The 20762-nt window shown below is 42.7% G+C and overlaps 2 protein-coding genes across 2 annotated transcripts; one reads left to right on the plus strand and one right to left on the minus strand.

Moving 5' to 3' along the window:
- Positions 1 to 125: 125 nt before the first annotated feature.
- On the minus strand, positions 126 to 9178 carry LOC129597370 (forkhead box protein O-like). Its single transcript, XM_055494869.1, has 5 exons — positions 8623 to 9178; positions 4830 to 5386; positions 3583 to 3943; positions 2120 to 2518; positions 126 to 1080 (listed from the first exon to the last, which is right to left on the minus strand). Exons 2-5 carry the CDS (start codon positions 5313 to 5315, stop codon positions 710 to 712), a joined length of 1617 nt encoding a protein of 538 aa, XP_055350844.1. The 5' UTR covers positions 5316 to 5386; positions 8623 to 9178; the 3' UTR covers positions 126 to 709.
- Positions 9179 to 10994: 1816 nt separating this feature from the next.
- On the plus strand, positions 10995 to 20685 carry LOC129597416 (uncharacterized). Its single transcript, XM_055494941.1, has 12 exons — positions 10995 to 11447; positions 12577 to 12638; positions 13070 to 13156; positions 13755 to 13998; positions 15044 to 15358; positions 16173 to 16329; positions 16399 to 16505; positions 17214 to 17750; positions 18060 to 18193; positions 18331 to 18576; positions 18984 to 19224; positions 20131 to 20685. Exons 2-12 carry the CDS (start codon positions 12609 to 12611, stop codon positions 20403 to 20405), a joined length of 2373 nt encoding a protein of 790 aa, XP_055350916.1. The 5' UTR covers positions 10995 to 11447; positions 12577 to 12608; the 3' UTR covers positions 20406 to 20685.
- Positions 20686 to 20762: the final 77 nt, after the last annotated feature.

Genomic DNA, 20762 nt, shown 5'->3' on the forward strand with positions numbered 1-20762 from the left:
CGACTATCACCAATTTTATTTCTAAACAGAAACTGTAAACCCGAAATTTCTTGCAAGTACCCTGTATCTGCTCTGTGCATTTTGCCAACAATACAGAAACTACTTCGCATTTCCCGATCCGTACGGTCAGCTGCAAGAATTTAATGAAATCTCCAAAAACACACAACATGTGTCAATTACCAGCATCTAATTACAAACAGTCCGCAACAATCCCGCTCCCACAAAAGAAACCTGCAAACTCAATTTAAATAATCCGGATAAAAACTTAAAACTGAACGGAGAAAAAAAATACTAGCCAAAATTGTGTGTGTGTGATAAACGAAGACAAAACTATACAGAATACTAGCGCAACCGCCCCACGCCGTCATGCTAATCTCACAAGAGAAACAAAAGGTAACAACGCCACGTATAAATACATCGTGAACACCCACCGAAAAATATAATTATAGAAAATATTTTCCCCGAAAATTCCACTGAGACTCTAATAATTGTTTTAGAAACAACAAAACAACCAACAATCGTACAGTAATAATTAACGCAGAAACTCAAATTACATCTTCGCAAATAATTCCGCCAGTAATTACCGCTATGAAATTTAATTCCGAATTAATGGCAATTTAATTTCGAAATTAACTACAGCGATAATTCAAAAATGGGGAATTAATTTGGCAGTTACATGTACAAAATTCCGTCAAGGCTGTCGTCCGCCCTAGGATGACGACCACATATTCTGGTTGCCGTAGCGCAGCGGGACGTTCTTGTTATCCGGGCCGGTGCCGTTGAAGTACGAGCCCAGCTGGTCGTAGCTGAAGTCCAGATTGCCTTCCATGTTCAGCGTCTGTTTCAGCACCTCCTCCACGTCCACGTCGAAGCCGACGGCCGGCCCGGTGGTGTCCATGACGGTGTCCAGGTCGGCCGGGAGGACGGCGGCCAGGTTGTGGGGGAGGGCGCGGGGAGCCCCGCCCGGGGGGCCCGGTGGGGGTGGCGGCATCAGCAGGGGACGGATGCTGCGGGACAGCGGCGGGGCCGGCATGGGTGGGGCGGCCGGCGGGGCGTCCTGCAGGCTGACAAAGGTCCCGCCTACCACGCAAGGAAACCGTCAACGTTTTTGAAACCGCTATATGTAGCAGAATGTTTCCGCTCAATATTCCCTTAATTTTTTTCGGATGAAAATATTCACCCTATTTATTTGAATTTTGTTGGACGGAGACAACTGAGAGCTTTTCATAAAATCAAAAGCCGGCGATGTTTGCGAGCAAAATTACTAAGAAATTAATCACTACAGTAGTAGGTTGAGAAAGTGGACCTTTTGAAAGGGCAGATTTCGGATTTTGCCTACAGACACATAGCTGTAACGCAAAACTCGCGTACTAACTTGAATTACCGTAGAAATCATTAACATTCGTAATTTTTTTATTCGAGGGATAGCTAACACGACTGATTTGTCGAGGCTTCGTTACTTCTAAAGAAACTACAGAAAAATTCACGGAAAGCATCAATATTCCTAACGAGTATATGAGAAAAAAAAATCAGGACGTTACACGTGACTATTTAAATTATTCGTAGGTTTTGGACACTACTGTATGCCGGCACAAGAGTGACGTGACGCCGATATCACATAGCCACTACACTGCAGTACCTTCTACTGCATATGGCGTCTGCACGCGCATAAAATGATAACATTAACGAATTGTACCTTATGACACTTGCCAATCGGCAACAGTCTACAGACAATTCATATTACAATAATCCAACGCTGATAAAAACTAATTAAAATCGTTTAACACAGCTTGTCTTGTTACAGCGACTTCACCGCTGTAACAAGACTGCAGCACTGCATGCTTTTCTAATCTGCCGGCTTTCATAACGTCCGGATACAGGAAGCAATCGCCAACAATTCCAAAAATAATTCCCCAGATTTCAAATCTCCTGTCAGTTATTAGAAAATTTTCTTACTATTTTATTCCATATAAAATTTTCCTGTAATTCGAATATTCACGTACAGCATTTAACTCTAATATTCTTGTATACTCTGTACTTCTACAATAATATCCTACATTAATTTCACACTGATTTACAAATATCCGCTAAGAAATCCCGCGCCCAAACGCCCACCCACCTGAGAAGATCCCGGTATGGATGGCCGACATGGCATATCCGTTGGCGTTGACGGGCTGCTTCCCGTCCGCCCCATTGGGTTTCCCCTCCGGCATGTTATTGCTGTTCCACGAGGAATAGTAGGTGTTTAACCCGCGCGAGGTCAGCGCCGCGCCGGACCCGGAGGCCGAGCGGGAGAGCTGCGGGGAGCCGCCGTAGCTCTGGTCCTGCAGACGCAGCGAGTTGGCCAGATTGTCCAGTTCCGCCAGCTCCCCGGATTTCGGATCCGTCGGCAGCCGGGGATGTTCATAATCGGCCAGCCACGGGTGCGGGGAGTAGGTTGGCGTGTGGTTGTTGTGCTCGTCGAAGGGCGAGATGCGCCCGAAACTGCTGGCGTTCGAGCCGGTACGCGAACGGAACCCTGGGAAAAGCAGGGATTTAATTCAACAGCTTCACAAAACTCTTACCACACGTTCTAACTTGCAGCGGCACTCACAAAAAAATCGGAATTAATAGGAAAAACGCCTACTCAACTGATAGTGTTGACTACAACTACACTCTTTAGCAACCAGGGCAGTCAAAACCGATTTTAAGATTTTCCACATTTTTCAAACCGTAGCTTAACTATAAGAGGCTACTTCCGCTGCTTGTTACAGTTAAGGTTAATAATTCTGTTAAGAAATGCATGAAATCTTGGTTTTGCTTTTTATATATCTTCATTCTAAAAAAATGCGTATACAGTGCGCCGTGCGGACTATACAAGCCGTCACAAAAATCCAAATATAGTTCATTGTAGGATATGTAGTGCAGTGGCACAAAACACGGTCACGTGAGGCTGCAGTAAAATTGTTAAAATTAATGGTGAAAACCAGAGCTTAATAATAACGACAAAAAATTAATTTGGCATTTATTTTTTTTTTCAATATGATTTCATATAAAAATTTTATATAAGCAATTTTCGCAGACATTTGACAATGCACTACAAAATCTTCATAATCTGCGCAAACTTTATTAGGTGGGATCTCGAGGCTGAACGGCGGCTGTCCATAAAGAAGAAAAATTCACAATTTTAGAATAAAACAATTAAATTTAGATTCAATCGTTTTTCATTTTAATTTGACAATTAATTTTCGGTTAACCCAATTTCCGTGCTCATTTGCCACTGCACTACAAAATGTTCATGTGCACACTCTTTACTGTGATCCTGATAGTCGAAACGTCCTCCATAATTCATCATCATAACGGAATTCATTTTTTAAATAAAATTAAACAACATACAACTAAAAAATAAAACTAAAGATCTGACACTAAGAACAACAACTAAGAACAACAACTAAGAGCATTCAGATTTACAATCTAAAAACGTTCTCTTATATATTTATAATTAAACCTAAAACTTTTTAACTTGTTTAATTTCTCTCTAAAAAATCAGCCAAATTTGGTAGTGTTCCTTCGTCACCACGGGCGACACTGCTCGGTACGCACCTTCGGGTAAGGCATGGAGGGTGTGCATGGGGGAGGGGGCCAGGGTATGCCCCGCGTCCTGGGCCTGTTGCGCGTAGAGGCACTCGGTGCTCTCGCTGATGGGCGACGAGGGACTGCGCATCAACCCCATGGACCCGCCCAAGGAGGCCCCGTCGGCCAGCATGCGCTTCTCCTCCAGCGACTTCTTGACGCGGCCGCGCCGCTTCTCGTACTGCTTCGTCTCCATGCTGGCCGCGCGGCGGCGCGTCGCCTTCCCCGGCTTGGCGTCCATGTTGATCATCCACCAGGAGCTCTTCCCGGTGCCCTCGTTCTGCACCCGCACAAACCGGTTGTGCAGCGACAGATTGTGGCGGACGGAGTTCTACACACACGTGAGAGCATAACCTTAGAATGCCGGAATTACAAAAACAAGTTTTCTTAATAATAATGAAATTGTTCAGCGTTTTCCACGGCAATATTCAAACTGATATAACTGCATAATTCTAAATTTATAATAAACGCAGGACTGACTTAATGTAAAATTTTAATCAAAATTAACACAAATTTGCAGAATATATTTTGCAACCCACAGCATAATCAGTTTAAAAATACCAAAAATAACCCGAATGATTAACTACTAATTTCCTGGGCCGCACGAAAGACGTCATGTTGAATGTAACGGCGCAGTGAAGTTTGACATCACGACGTTCAACCACTACACTACGGTAGATTCGCAATGTACCGAATACCGATACTGCAGCGAATAACGGGTGGATATACAACTTGAACATGCTGGCACAGAATCCGTACAGTGAATATTAATTGAATAATGCTAATAATTAATAAACATTTCATCTCCTACTGAAAACGATAAAAAGATTAAAGGAAAAACGATAGCAAAGCATACTTAATGAGTTTAGGAAAAAGGATTATACAACAATCACTTAAACCACACGAAAGATGCTGCAGAGACGATTTAAACCCGGCTAGCAGCCACTTTACTACAGCAGATTCACAATGTTTAAGAAGAATGCAAAAATACAGATACTCTTGATAATTCTGTGTTCTGTACTAAAAAGTAAAATGCAAAAGCACTGCCGGAAATTTTTATCGTTAATAATCAACATCTCTAAACATAGATTAAAAATTCAGACAAAAGGAGCAAGCTTAACAACCGTACGAAAGAAACTATGCATGACAAAGGAAAATTGAAATGCAAAAAAATGCCGGAAAATTACCAAAAAAATCAGAACCATGGACCAACTTACCTTCCATCCGGCGGAACTGTTATTATCCCCTTTATCCTTGAAGTAGGGCACATGCTGCACGAACCACTCGTAGATCTGCGCCAGTGTCAGCCGTTTCTCCGGCGAACTGTTGATGGCCTGCTGGATCAGGTCCGCGTACGAATTATTCCCCCAGGCGTTACGTCGCGCCGAGGTCTTCTTCACCGCGCCCCCGCCGCCCCCCGGCGGCGTCCCGGCGCCCACCGCGGCAGTGTCCGGAGCGGGCGCCTTATCACTGCCGGTGCTGCGCGTGCCGTCGGCGCTGCTGCGCAGATGCAGATGCGCATCCAACTCCGCCGCGTCCGCCTCGTCGTCCGGTTTGCCGGCGGCGGCGGCATCCTCGAAACGGTTCAACGGCCAGGTGTTGGCGCGCAGACGGGCGAACGGCGACAGGCTGTCGCTGGAGCTGGGCGTGGTCAGGGACGAGAGGAGATCGGCGTCCTGGTTGTCGATGTCCAAGTCGTCCATTTTAATAATAATATATAAGGCAAGATAAATCGCGTTGCGAATCAATCAAAAAATCAATCCCAAAACAAAATCTGCAACGAGAAAATCTTCCCTGTAAAAATCAATTTTTAATCTAAATTAATTTATCGCCATTTCGCGCAACAAATAATTTTCAGTGAATTTTCAAAGATACAGCGGAGCAGGCTTACCATTTCAATGACGTAAAAATGAGGTAAAAATCAATTTTCAAAACCAAAGACGCGAAATTTGCAAATGAAACTCCACTCCCGTTTTAAATTTTTAAACCCCTTCCACGTCAATGCATTCAGATATTATTCAACTGTTTACTCGCCAATATATCACCGATGCACACGCCCAAACGCTGCCGTAACGCTCACAATCAGGCAGCCACATCCAACGATATAATTGTCTAATTGCAGGGAAATCCCGTAAAATAATAGAACAATTCCGTCTATTTCCACAACCACAGCGTCTCCGAGGCCGGTCCCATTAATCAGGCCGGCCAGCGACGACGCTCCCCTCGTTTAGCCAGCCTAATCGCGGCACGGTAAGGAAAACTCCGCTATTACATCACGATGAGAGGGGACGCGGTGACAAGTGTTTACCGGATGTGCCATAATATTTCCAATACGCTCTGCCCTTTCAGCAACGCCTCCCCGCTAATTACGTTTGACCCCATTGACACCAGCTTGCCAGATCCGTTTAGACGGTGCACACCGAAATGGATACACACACGCGCAAGGGGCCCCGGCCAGCGTCACCCTAATCAGCCACTCTATCATCGCATGTCTAATTCGCTTTAAAAAGAATTAGTCCATCGTCAGATCTCTTTTATTCCCTTCCGAGTTTTATTCGCAAAGTATGTACTGCCTAATCACGCAGCCGAAATCAAATAACAAATTCAAATAGGTACGAGAACATATTCTTGTTCATCTCACATTTTGTTCATTTTGTTTTTTTCACATTTTACCTATCCGTTTTGCCTTTAAGAAATTATTAATGCATTTTCCTTCTCCATTTTAATACTAGCAGTTATCAAGCAAAATCCATATTTTATAATTTTATAAAAAATTAAACTTTATCGTACTTGTATAAAAAATCTCGAAAAACATAAAATTTTTTTCTATTTTACAGTACACAAAATTAAAAATGCTTGTAATAACCATGATACAAAAATTCATTTCAAATTTTACCACATGAAAGACGTAAGACAGCGTGCCAATTAAAGCATGCGCCAATTTACAGCAGTCCTGCTATTAGCCACTGCACTACGCTACATTCACAATTTTACACGCACCCCCTGACAGTACTAATTGTAAGCTAAAACTGGGTTTTTTGACTTTTTTCCCGTCATTTTTGATATTCAGTTTTTCATGTACGTAAGCCGAAAACAGAACTAACTATCTTCCAACGTATTCCCCAAAAATGAGAAACCAGCACAGTTCAGCATTTTAAAAATTGCGCAACCACATTCCGCGGCCATCATTCACAGGTTAAAGCATTCTCCGTTAATTTTCGCTTTATCGATCATTTTCCGCAAAAAAACTCAGGTAAAACCACCAACCAGTCAGCGTTTTCTCTGTGGCCTGGCCGCCTGGGAAGCCGCCCGTGCTATTACTAATCGTTCGGACATTCGGCCAGCCTCAGCACTTTACACAATTATTATTGCTCACGCCGTTCCGACTAAACAAACTAACAACGCTGTTCTAAACAAGGAAATCAACGCATAAAATCCACTGTTTACTTTAAAACCGCTCTCGACCGGCTGAATTTCCTATTACGCGGCAATTTTTCTCCGGAAAGCCGGCGAAAAAATAACGTGCCGCTTGAAAGGCCGACGCACTACGAGAAGCATCACTATTCGCTAATTATCTATCTTCCAACATAGCATAAAAAATTTAAAATAATTAAAAAATAAATTCACTATTGTCAAATAAAAATACAAGCTTCTGCAGCCAATTTATTCGTACGCAAAAAAGGATCCAAAACAGGCATTTGCAGTTACAGTACAGTATGATGCGTATGAAAAATCGCGAGAAAAAATCGAAAGCTGATAAAAAAAGAGATAAACATTTAAAAAAATTAAAAATAATAATTTCTGCTCATCGTCGGACCAAAATTAAACACTCTCGTGTTCAATTAAAAATTCCGCAAAAAAATTTCCAAGTCTCCACGTTGACACTCGTTAGCGCGTCTGAGCGTGGCCTGATCTTGGGCAACACTGGTTATTTTTGTTTACCGACACTTGGGCGCCCGCGGGCCGTGTAAATGCGTTTCTGAATGAGCTCTCTCTGCACTCGAACAATGGGACCCTTTCCGCCTGCAGCCAGGTCTCCGTGCACGTACAGCGCCAACGTTAAACGCTACCGGACCGTGCACGGAACGGCGAAGTTGTCCAAATTAAACACTAATTAGTCTGAGCAGGCGACACTCGGCAAAAAAACCCCGACAAACAACAGAAATTAATTTTTATTATTTATAAAATTACCAAAAACGGCAAATAAAAAATGTGGATTGTAAAGAGGTATGTATTTTAATCGTTAGATCAATAAAAACGGCAATAAACCCTCATGATTCTTCGTTGGGTTTTTTAAACTTCAATTAAACTGTCTCTGTTTGTACAGAAATTGCCGGTAGCGAAAAAGCGATAAAAACCCTTGCTTCCGTTTCACCCTGGAAGCCAATATCGCGCATTCTGGAAATCTTGACAGTCAAAATTACTCAAAAATGATGATGAATTGGGCACCAATAACAATTTCCATCACAAGTTACTTACAACAAAAAATGCGCTGACTACTAGCAGCTATCCAACAAGGCCAGGAAAGAAAGGAATTCGATAGAATATTTTATTAATATATGATTATCATTTTTGCAGCCCTTATTGTAATATTGTGGGATGCAAATCTCCCGCAAAGACCCTTCAGAATAAAGATAATTAATAAAACGACTATCCCCACACTGCAAATTATAGCCAAACAATCCAAAAAGCTTTCTTCTGCAGTGTGTCACGTGTGTATTCAAATTTATAAAAATTTTTAAAGCTATGAATTTACAAAGTTATACATTAAATTCTGCATTTTCATAATTCTTTTACGCCTTTATTTCTACATTTTCCAGTAATATCTCTAATCTACGAAAACGAGGGCTGCGATAATCAGAGCTCAAACTTCACAAAAATTTAGCTTCAATATTTATATCATATTTGATATTTCCATAATTTTATTTTTATTTACCTTCACGTTGTGTTTTACCTTTTATTAATTTTTTTAAACAACGAAAACGAAGACTGCAAATTCTCCCCACTCACCATTCAACAACGGTTAATCACATGATGAAGAAAAAATCCCGAAACAAATGCCCACTGGATGGTTGCATACGCAGCCAAATAATCCAGCATGATCAAAGGCACATCGAGGAACCCTCGCAGAAGAATCGCACATTCCCCATCCCCATCCACATCCCCTCCATCCAGCTGATCCTGCCCTCAATCCCCCACGCACTCTCCCACCGCCTCCGTCCAATTAGGGCCAGGGAGGTTGTGCAGCATCCGCACAAGACGGATTGGAGGTCAGAGGAGCCAGGGTGCAGGGAACAGCAGCCAAGAATTCACACTTGACATTGGCATTGGAATCATCAGGCATAGACGGCTCTATGCTTCAGCGTGCAACATCAATATTAGGACAAAATAATGCCAGAACAATGCTGTGTTGACAAGCAACGTTATGGTGACTGGTGCAATCCGATTTCTAAACACAGGCCAGGGGTTTTCACCACACTTTTATCGACTGTGTGTGTACGCTGGAAATGATTCTGGAGCAACTTTTGACCTTGTGCGCTGCTGCACAGCTTATCATGTTGCGTACGATACGATACGCGAGACGCACTGAGTGGAAAATTATGGTCAGAATGTGATATCACACTGCATTCCATTCCGCTGTCTACCAGTGCCAATGGCGCCCGCTTCCATTTAGCGATTCTCGCCAAATCATTTGCACAATCCGCTTAGAAATTATTGATGACATTTTGACATGAAAATATAAATTTAAAAAATTTGTAATTATAATATTACGAATTTTTGCGTGCAGATTGTGATTTGGCTGATTTTCTTCCACCGCGCTGGACAGCACGGCGCACTACCAATGAAATTGGAAGTGGGACGACAATTCCATTTCTTGGCTAGTGCAGTAAAAGGCGTGGTCTGTTCAGCTGGAATCGGAAAGAAACGGAAGTCACGTGCTTGGCAGGCAGGCAGCGACGGTAAAGCCGCTGCCGCTGTGTGTGCCGCTGTTCAAACTTCACGGTCACAAAGAAATCGATTTCGCGGGATGCAGACTACGCTCTTCATTCAGAATTTGCAGGAGAATTACGCCGGTGCGTTTGATACGTGTTCGTAATGAGATCAGAGATTTAGAATGAAGTTCGTGTTGTCATCTGCTTCGCCGCAAATTCCATTCATTAAAACGAGTATTCGTTTCAAATAAATTCCTACGAAACTGAACGACAAAATCGAATAATTTTGGATTTATTATTTCTGCCGTAATTCTTACCCGTAGATTATTAAGCACAATTTTTATCGATATTGAAAAATTGCAACAAATCGTGCTAACACTTACAGACAGGAAGTTAATTTCGAAGCAGCGCACGGACATTAAAATATTCTTTTTAAATTGAAATAAAAAATAAATTTAATTTAAAAGTATGGTCTACATTCTACAAGCTATGGCCTATGGGAAATTGTTATCGTAAAGTTTTCTTATAAATTGTTAGAATATCCTCAAACTACAGATTATTAGCTTTTTAAATAAAAATTGGTATGACCTACAGGCTACAATAAACGTTCGAGATATTGGTTTGCTGAGCTTTGCCCCGAAAATTTTCCTCCTTCAAATAATCACGCAAAGTCGCATTAACCTTGCCAGGTTAACCTAATTATATTTCCTTGAATTCCCAGGAAAATCAGGAAATTAAATGACGTACACGGCTGTATTACGGAATTAAAATCGGTAATCACCCGAATAATCACGCTCATTCTATACGTCTTTATACGCGTATATATTGCGTCAGTAAGAGACTTTAAGAGTGCCTGGCATTTGAGCGTCGTTTAAGTTTTCCATGATATCCTCATCTCCGCAGGCAAATTTCATACAAACTCGTAATCGATTTCATGTAAAAGAAAAAATCAATGGGAAATGGGAGATGATCCCCCGGCCTGAATGGTGGCGGAAGTGAAGAGCGGATGCAGCGCGGATTTCTGCCGACGTCAAGGTCACACTGACCGGACTATCCACATAATCGGGAATTAACTGATATTATTTTCGCTGATTTGTACAGCAGCGACCTTTCGTCACGGACACACTGCCACATCCGCCAGCCAACAGGTACGCACCGCACTTTCCTCTCATTCCGTGCCAGCCAGTGACTTCTCTCAAAGAACCATTTTCGGCTGAATCAGCCTGATTGGCGCGAAAAGTAAGTAATTTATTCGAGACGCTCTTGTTCGTTGGCGTTGTCGAGTCGTTCACTGGCTGTGTAACGGGGGGCAGTGTAGAGCCGCACTGCGCAGCAGTTACTTGATCGGTGGAGGAATGCGTCACGGGCCAATCAGCGCAGCCGGCCCCGCCCGCCCGCTAACCACAATGCAGCCGGGTCTAAGCTCGTTGACCCAGTTTCAAGTCAATAGTTGTGCATGTGTACTAGTATGTGTGTGTGATGTGTGAGTTGTGTATGGGCAACTTGTTCCAACTTGTTCTCGGCATGTCTCTCGCCGTTCTCGACCACGCGATGTTATGGTTTTCTCGCTTTTATCCAAGCTGCTGTTTTTTTCTCACCGACCTGCCTTTCGTCAAACGTTCTGACGTTTTTGCATCAGCATCTTCCGCCAATTCTGCAAAAATCGAATTGTCAACCGCTATCGAATTGATTGGATTAACTTTTTTAAAATACACCGGGATCAGCTGGACAGTTCCCTGTAGTGCCTGCGTGTAATTTATCAACAGTGAACTGGGAAGTGGGCGGTTCAGTGTGGATTACGCGTCATTTTAACGTTGCTGCATTCTTTGCGACTTCTTCGCTGGAATTCGCTTGCACATCTTCTGCATGTGGAATAATCTTGTGGAGTAGATAATTTGGGAGGTAAGTGCGTGGGTTGTTTGTGTGTGACGAGTGAAAGTTGTTCGTGGCGCGGACGCGATAGCGACCGCAAGGTCCGTTGACTTGTTACCTGATCTGAACGGCGGAGAGTGTGCAGCAGAATGCGGGTGTATGGGTAGCGCTGGCTGGCTAATCGCTGCACAACGTTACAGGCGGCAGTAAAATGAGTAAATTAAGAAAAACAACCGATCTTTGTCGCTTGTTTTTCCGTTGGAATATTTTTTGCGCTTGCATCACACTGGATATGGCTAATCGGTTACGCAGGCAGCCGTGAAAAAATTGGTGTTCATTTAAGTGGTAATTAACAATGAAAATTCCCGCGATAAATATCGGCTGATTTACTGAGAAAATCGGTTACGAAATTTTTACGGTGTTGCGCTGCTTGAGATATTTAATTAATTCAGCTAAGAAATATTTTCTCAGATTGAAGTATTTTTTTGAGGTTGTGTAGCGCGTACATAGTACATATAAGTGATATAACGTACATCATGCTAATAAATGCGGTTCCGTCGCTTTAGCTGGTACGCGAAGATTTTAAATCAGTAAAAATTGTTATTTTATAAAATGGGCTAAAATTAATTACGAGTAACATGAACATCAATTTTCAGAATGTATATTTCTGTAAATTTTTAATTTGTTTTGGGTTTAAAAAGACTTGTTTCAGCGGCGATTAAGTTGAATTAATAAAATAATAACAAATTGTTGTATTTTAGTCTGCTTGTAAAATGACAAAAACTGTAAATCCACAATAATTTAAATTATTTTAACGTGTTAAAAGTTAAACCCCGAAAATATGAACTGCTCAGCTGTCGGATGTATAAAAATTGGTTAATTCGGAATTTTTTTGTAATTTTTCGAGATGGAGGAAGACTATTTTAAATAAAAATAATCTGCATTCTTTAAAAAAACTATGCTATGATATCTCCGATCTGATTGCTGTTATTAAGTGGAATTTAATGTATTATGTGTCTATTTATTTTTTTGAGTTATAATTATCTGAAGCCGGCACTGAATCTTGACTCCGATAAATCGATGGCGACGCGGGTGTGCAAATTAGCGATTAAAAGTGAGAAGTCTCTTCAACGCGGCTGCACGTTGGTGTGTTTTCTAGGTTATGTGAATTCACTGTCGGCACACAGCGGTATGGATGAAGGAGGTCAATCGACCAGTAAGGTAAACGTCTGCTCCGTTTGTTCACTTTGTTCTTTCCAGCCAGTATAAAGTGAGACGCTGTTTAATTTGCCTAAAGTGTGTTCTTTTGCACACCGTTTGTATTTGGCAAATTTTAACGTTTTCAAAATTGGCCGCATAACTTCGAAAAGCATGTCGTACTTACAAGCTGATATTTCTTGTAAATTTTCTAGAAAAAGACTGAAAGTTTGAGAACTGAAAGATTAATATTAATTTTATTTAATGCTGTTGTATTTCTGTGGAATTAATTTGCACAAAAAATGGCAAGAACGGCGACAGATTTAACATAACACAGGTTTTTAAAAAAATGCCGATATTGCCGAACCCGTTTATTTTCTGTTGTATTCGTACTGATCTTCTGTTTCTGACGAAAACCAACCGTTCAGAAAAATGTCAATATTAATTTTTTCCAGGTGGATGGATTTTTATTGATAATCGATGAGTGTGGAAAAATCATTTACGTCTCCGAATCCGTCGTTACGCATTTGGGCTTCAGCTACGTACGTGGATAATGTCGCGAAGAATGTAGTGTAAAGGGTGTCATCACTCATCAGTCAGATCTGCGAGTTATCCTCTCGACTGCACCTACTTAAATTCTGTACATACGAAATTACGAAATACTAGAATTTTTTAAAAAAATTCTCTAGGTCTTTTATACGAGGAACGATATCTTTAAAATGGCTGTCATTTGACTCTGAAGTAAATACGGAACGGGGTGGTAAATTTTAAAAATGCAGCGATTGGTGCGTCCTGAAATTTTTGTGCCGATTTTGGTATAATGATTATTTTTTATTTTATAGCACGATTATTTCTTTATTGTGATATTTGGATTTAGTTTTGATGTGTACCGATACCGATTTGTTTTACCGGTTTGGTCAAGAACTTATCTTCCGCTTTTTCGCCCAAATCCCCAACTGATTAACAATTTTGTTCCATCTTTGGCTTTTTTAATTTACTACATTTTTCGAGAAGCGTTGTTGGCAATTAAAAATACGTTTAAAACCCGGCAAACAGGAATCAGAAGAGGATAGCCGTGCGCACGTTCTGTTTTTGTATCGTGTACTGTACCATACATGTGAAAGCGAGGATGCATTGCAGTTGGAGTTGAGCGGGTATTCGTGGTTCGCGCTCGTCCATCCGGACGATCAAGTGCACTCGCGGACGCACTTTAAAGAGGCCGTGGCCAAATGCGCACAGGCGCAGCACTCCGTCAGCAGTGCCAGTGCCGGCAGTCCCGCCGCCAGCAACGCCGCGTCCGCCTCCTCCCCTGCCGGCAACGCGCCCTCCTCCTCCACCGTCAACGCTCACGATCTCACCGACCCCTCCGCCACCGATGCCCAGGGTAAGGCAAAGTCGCAGAAACATTTTCGGCAGTGAGAAAAATTATTCTTCAACACGAATCTTAAAGTAACATAGTCAGTTTAGATTTATGCTTGAATTGACTTGTGTATGACCACGAATCCGGGCAGGACTTAGCCATCGTACTACACTTTGTTTTGTAATATAGCGTGTAACGACAACCCGACAACATGCCCAGCCGAACATTTAAAGTATATCGACATTTATACTTATTCAAATATACATTTATTTTAATTTATTTACATTATCTACACCTACATAATTTATCTACATTGATGTACATTATATTTATTAAAATATATTCATCGATACATACTGATATGATATAAAATTATGATTCAAGAAAAACACTAATGCATTGCTAACCATTGATGGCTACTTATTAGAACCAAGTCAGATTCTGTGCAGCCTCTTATGAGGAAAACTGGAAATCTGTAGTTTTCCTCTTGATCCAGGATGTTCAAAAACCGGATAAAGGTTTTTGTATTGTGGTCGATCAGTAACTAACTTCTCTATCTGGAACAAGATAAATTTGTTTGTTGCCGAAATGGCTTTAAGGAGCGGGACTAAACATATGATATTAATATGTAAAGTAATCCAAATGGATTTCACACCAGTGTAGTGAAAGTTGATTGTTATGCAGTTGATTAGACTGTCGTAGTGCGCTGGCATATGGGTATAGCCATTCATCGGTCCAAGGAATTATTTTGATACCACAAAAGCAAAAAAATTCAAACCTGACTATCAAAATGTGCACTTTAATTACGCCCAATCTTTTTTTACGGACAGAATTAACTGCACTCCAGATTCGTGATCGAGGTTCCATTATATCGTTCTTATACCGTGGAAAAGTTAAATTAAGTCGAAAAGATTATGCGGTGCATGTGATTAGCTCGGTCACTTAAGCCGGTAGACCAATGCTCAAAATTCAATGAGCATCCCATTAAAATAAATTATCTGAAAACTCCATAATATTCAGCGTGCAAAGATTGAAAAAACCAATATACTGGATGGTTGTTAATTTGCAGGTGGCACGCGGCGTGACCTGCGATCTCCCGTCAGCCAGCCCTCGCCGCCGGCCTCCAGCCGCTCCCAGTGCACCTCCCTGAGTGTCCGGCTCCTGCAGGGCCTCAACCGGGCGCCCAGCATGGCCAGTTCGTCGCCGCACCTCACCGGCCGGCGTTCCTGCACGCCGACGATCAACCGCAGTATCAGCGCCCCCGCCGACATGCCGCACCGGTTGTCCAACGGGCATCCTACCATTCCGCACACCTACCGCCACTTCCACTTCTCCGGCATCGTCCGGCCCCTGAAAACCGACAAAGATCCCAACCAGCCCGGTGGTACGTCAAATTTCCTATTTATTCAGCGCTGATATTTGTACATACATGATACAATACATCGGTTATCCTTAAATTTTTTCCTGTCTAATGTTTGGAAAATGATGATGGTTTTTTATACTTCCTATTCTTTTCTGGATTTTCCTATAGCTACATCAACTGCATGGCATAGTGTAGGATTAGCATTTTATTTACACTATAAAAACAAACAACTGTTTTGGATTCTTTTGAGTTTAGAATGGCGTCTATAACGCTTTTGAACTTTTTCTTATCAGTTTTACCGTATCATGCCGCGCATAGATTTGGATGATTTTCGTAGTTAACTGGCTGATGTCTTTTAGCCAAAACTGTACTTGTGAAATTCTAAAAACCTTTAAAAAAAATTTGAAAAATACAGGTTTTACTTTTTGTTGGAGGACCAGTCAGTGTCTGCTGTACTCGTAGTATTTTCTGTTTCATAAAAAGCAAGTAGAATTTGTCTTGTGCAGCGTGGTATCTCATTAATTTTTTCTTTTATTGATAAGCACAAAAGATGAGGTATAGGCTGAGTTTCGAATAGCGGACCTATTAATGTTTTGATGTAATTTTATTTATTGTACTGTGCCGATGTTTAATCAGGCAGTACGTAGTTCACTGCGGATTTGGTAGTTAAATGGCTTCTGGCGTAAGGTACGGTGTGCAGGCGCCTAGCTTTAAGCACTGATCTTGTCATGAATATTCGTTTAGTTTACGAAATTTTTTATTGCAAAAAGTATGACGATTTCTTAATTACCGTGTAGCATTTGTTTCATAAACCAGTATAGTTTATCTTGTGCAGCGCGGCAGAACATCGTCTGGGTGGCGGTGGCGCGTCCGGTGGTGCCGCTGTCCAACGGGCACGGTCAGCCGGCAGCGGAAACGGTCAGCAGCGCATCGGCCATGCACTTCGTCATCCGGCATGATACCAACGGGTACATCACGTCCGCCGACGAACGGTATGAATCGCATCAGTTTCTGATAAGCACAGAATATCTTTCTAGTTTTAACACGAATTTTCCCCATAGATGCCGGCAGTTTATCGGGCACGCACCGGACCAACTCGTCGGCTCCTGCCTGTACGATCATCTGCCCAGCGAGGATATCCCGCTCCTGCGATACCAGTATGATCAATGTAGGTACTGGGCGCTGTTTGTGTTGTGTAGAGACTTGGGATTGTGAAGTGTAGATATTCGTAGTCAAGTGGCTTTCACAGGACGTTATTGTGTAGTGCGTACATCTGCCAGGCTGTAAGGAAAATTGATTAGGCTGCGTTTACTGTTTTCAGTTTATCAGAATCTTTTTTAATTAAGGAAAAGAACCAAAATGAAATCAGTGTGCAGGATTCTTTTGCGTACCATACATCCAGGTTTTTTCGCATGAATAACGAGAGATGCCGGCGCTGAGCAGATTAGCCCGGTGTGCGCATAGGGAAATCGCTAAATAAAGGGATAATAAAAATCCGCTTAAACAATTTCCGCTTTCCGCTGGCAAAACAATTTGCCAGTTTATGCAGAGATAAAATTGTAGGAAATAGTAGCTTATTGGAAAAGTTGAAACATTTTATTTTATAACGGTATCGACGAAATTTCTGGCCCGTTCGTTCGGCGCCCGGTTCCGTTACACTACGATGCGCTACAAGATCCGCAGTCACGATGCGGAAGCTGTTTTTGTTATGAAAATAAAAAAAATAGATTAATAAGCTGTTAGTAAATTAAAAAAATGTTGTGAAAATTAAAACGTTCGGTTGGAAAATAGCGCTGTTGTAAATCTTACTTTAAGTTATTATTTCTGTCGCATTTTTCTCTGATGTGTTTTAACAACATGCACACTATTCTTGCAGTGTCTTCCCACAAGAGCGAATCCATCGCCGTCATCTGCCGCTTCCGGCACCCGGACGCCGCCGCGCCCCCGCCTCCCGACGCCACCACCCCGCCGGACGCCGCCCCGGCCTTCACCTACCTCAACTGCCGCGCCTACCTGGCCCTGAACCCCGCCAGCAACCGGCTGGACGAGGTGGTCACCCTGGCGGCCCCCCTGCGCCCCGCCGAGGGGGAGGCCGCCTTCGCCCGCCAGCAGCGCGCCCCGCCCAAGTCCACCTTGGAGGGGGTCCGGGGCGGATCCCCGCTGCAGCACAGCCCCGACAGCAGCCGGCCGCGCAGTTCCCCCTGGACGGCCACGCCCCGCGAGATCGAGGTGGGCGTGGACGTGATTGACAGCCAGTGCAGTCCGTCGAAATTGTCGGAGATGGATGGGCAGGGGGGCTCGGCGGGCGGGGTCAATGTGTCGCCACGGAGCTGCCAGACCAATGTCTCGGGAACGTCGCCCCAGGGGGTGGAGAGCGGGGAAGGGGGGCCGGTGACGTCACCTCAAGGACAAGGTACGCGCGGAAGAACTTCATTATACAGTACTGCATATTTTCAAATTAAATGATATTTATTTCGATTTAAAATTGGATTGGAATCTGTTAAATGATGGTTTAGCAGTCTGAAATTAACAAATTCATAAATCCAGAGATTACGAAAAATAAGTACAATACTTAGGTAGCTTCACCTATTATATTTTTTAAAAATTACATAAGACGAAGCTCGATTAAATTAAAATAATGCTGAAGTTGGATTTCAATTTAGAAACCGGTAGCGCATGCTTTTCATTTTTTTTGTGAAGATTGTCAAGCTTTTTCGAACAGAATTTGCGATGGGAGCAGGGAATGAAGAGAAGCGCGGCAGTGTGCCGCTGCAGACGGAGAAAGGTCACGGAACGGATGTCGTCTATGAGGGCCAGAAGGAGGGCAGCGGTGCCGGCACGCCGCGTCCCAACCAGGTTAATTCCACATCGTGATGCTAAGAACGAAATTCATCTACTTATACTTAATTAACAATTTATTATTATTCTAATTAAGTTATTTTAATTAGCATTATGTTTACGTTAGAAGTGTGTGAATGTGTTGATCTGGGTAGAATGGTGGAGAGGAGCGCGCGGAGGAGCGGGGCATGGTGCGCAGTGTCTTCCACGAACAGTTACGCGACAAGCACCGCTTCCTGGAGCGCAGCATCGCCTCGCAGCAGCAGCACCTCCAGCAGCTGCAGATGCGCTTAATGGCGCTGGTCAACGAGGGCGCCGCCAGCATCTCCGCCTGCCCGCAGTCGCCGCTGCCCGTGCCCTTACCGCTGCAACGCCCACTACATAAAGTCATGCAGTTACAGGTACACACAGCGAAAATTCCCTTTCTGATAAACGGTAAATGAAATTAAAACTTTGGATGATTAATTAACAAAACAAATCAATATCCTGATTTATTCTTAATAAAGAAATCCATAAGGAAGTCGGATAATTACAAAATGAATTAATAAAAATTCCCGTAATTAATCATCCACAAATTATGCCGGCGCTGCTGTGCAGATGCGGCTGATGAATCCGAATGTATCATTCACTTTCATTTCATGGGATGCAAACGTAGTCTATGGGCAGTAGTGGAAACGTTATAGCGAAACGTTGTGACACTGCAGATGCTACGAGTACTTCAAAAATACTTTCTTTGCAAATAAATAGTAAAAGAATATGTGAGAAATTTTTTGACAGAGTGATTCAGTGGCTTTTTTGGTGTGATCAGGCGCGGCTGATGTCGCACAAGGAGCAGACGCACGTGCAGCGCGCCCGCATGGAGGAGGTGCAGATGCGCCTGCAGAATGATCCGCAGTTCCACGCCGGCTTGAAGAAGGACGCCGCGGGCCACGGCAGCCCGACCATGCTGAACCACACCGTCTCCGCGCCCAATCTGTCGTCTCTGGATTACAACGGCCGCGCCACACCGCGCTCCGGAGGCGGTCACTCACCCAGGACGCTGCATAACGGTACGTGCACGCAGCATGTATACTTCAGTTAATTTAATTTAATAATTTAAGTTAACTTAATTTAATTTGATTTGTAGAATCAGAACACGTAGCTAGATGGCTCATCGAAAAATCTGGAAAATAAAAACTTTTATTTCATGATTCTTACCGGCAGATTGTTATTTCACTGCAACCGATGGAAATGTAGTCAATGGGCATTGCTTATACCCAGCCATGGTAAATTAAGTCTGGGCTTTCAATTGTATCTCTGTAATTCCTTCTGTTATCAACCAAATTGAATCAGCACTAATTTTTTTAACTTGTTCTGCATAACTTCATTGCCGTATTGCAGCAGAACGCGGTTAATGTGATTCCCGTTGAAAAGGACTTTAACTGTTTTTTCCTGTAATCTTGTGCTGTAATTTTTGCGACTATTTCATTTATTCCGCTTTTTTGACCGGTTGTTTTAGTACAGTATACTTCTTTTCTTCTAATGGCTATTTAATTAGGTTTTCATTAAATCAGTTAATTTTATTTCCTTACGGCGTCCTTTGAATTTATTTATTCATTCTGTTAATTGTAGATTTTGGTAAGTTGATTTAATTTTCCCCGCGTTTTGTTTTGCATTGTTGCTGATTCCTGTCCGCTACTTCGAGATATTTGATTAAAATATAATTATAATCAAATAAAATTCGTCTGCGGATTTATTCGTATTTTTCTAAAGTATTTGTTGTACCGCTTCTACTAACGAAAACGTAGTCAAAGGGCGTATGGTCTCTACGTTCATCCCACTAGGACGCGATGCGATTAGAAAATTAACAGGAAAAAAATATGTTGAAGCTTTTTTGCATAAAAAATAAAATAAAAGACAGGCTTTTTTCTTGCACTGTTTTGCTGATCCTTGACCGTTATTATTTGCGTGAGCAGCCAGCGGCGCGGAGGATCCGCAGCGCGCCAGCGGCGCCGTCTCGCCGCCCTTCGTCGACATGAGCTCCAAGCCGGCCGCCGCGGGCGGTGACGGCGGCCCACCGCCCCCGTCCGGCGGGGACCTGCTGGGCGGCGACCTGCAGCTGGACACCGCCGGCAGCGCCACCTTCAGCCAGTCCGCCCTGGACTTCGAGGAGGGCCTGCTGGAGCTGGAGAATCTGCTCAAATTCGACTTTGACTTCCCGCGCACGCTCCACCCCGCCGGCACCGAATGAAGTCTGCCTTGGAGACCGGCAAAAAAGAATTTCTATTAATTATGGCGAAATGGAAAAGGAATATTATGCAGTGTATATGGATGTCGCTTTCAACTGGAACTGTTCTGCCTTAAACAGGAAAATGTGTATTATATTCCCGTGAAGTTTTTCTGCGAATTTCCGGTGAATTTTTATACAGTAGTACGGTATCTTCTACATAGACTTTAATATATATTTGTTAATAAAGATATTTCAGTTTACGTGAATAAATTAATAAGTTGTACGAGTGAATTTTGGCCGATTTTGGAGCAAATAAATCCAGGAAAAAATCAATCCAGGAATTAAAAAAAAATCAGGAATAAAATCAATACATGCCTA

Source organism: Paramacrobiotus metropolitanus, unplaced genomic scaffold (assembly GCF_019649055.1).
Source record: "Paramacrobiotus metropolitanus isolate TYO unplaced genomic scaffold, Prichtersi_v1.0 Parri_scaffold0000104, whole genome shotgun sequence".
Classification (NCBI taxonomy): domain Eukaryota; kingdom Metazoa; phylum Tardigrada; class Eutardigrada; order Parachela; family Macrobiotidae; genus Paramacrobiotus; species Paramacrobiotus metropolitanus.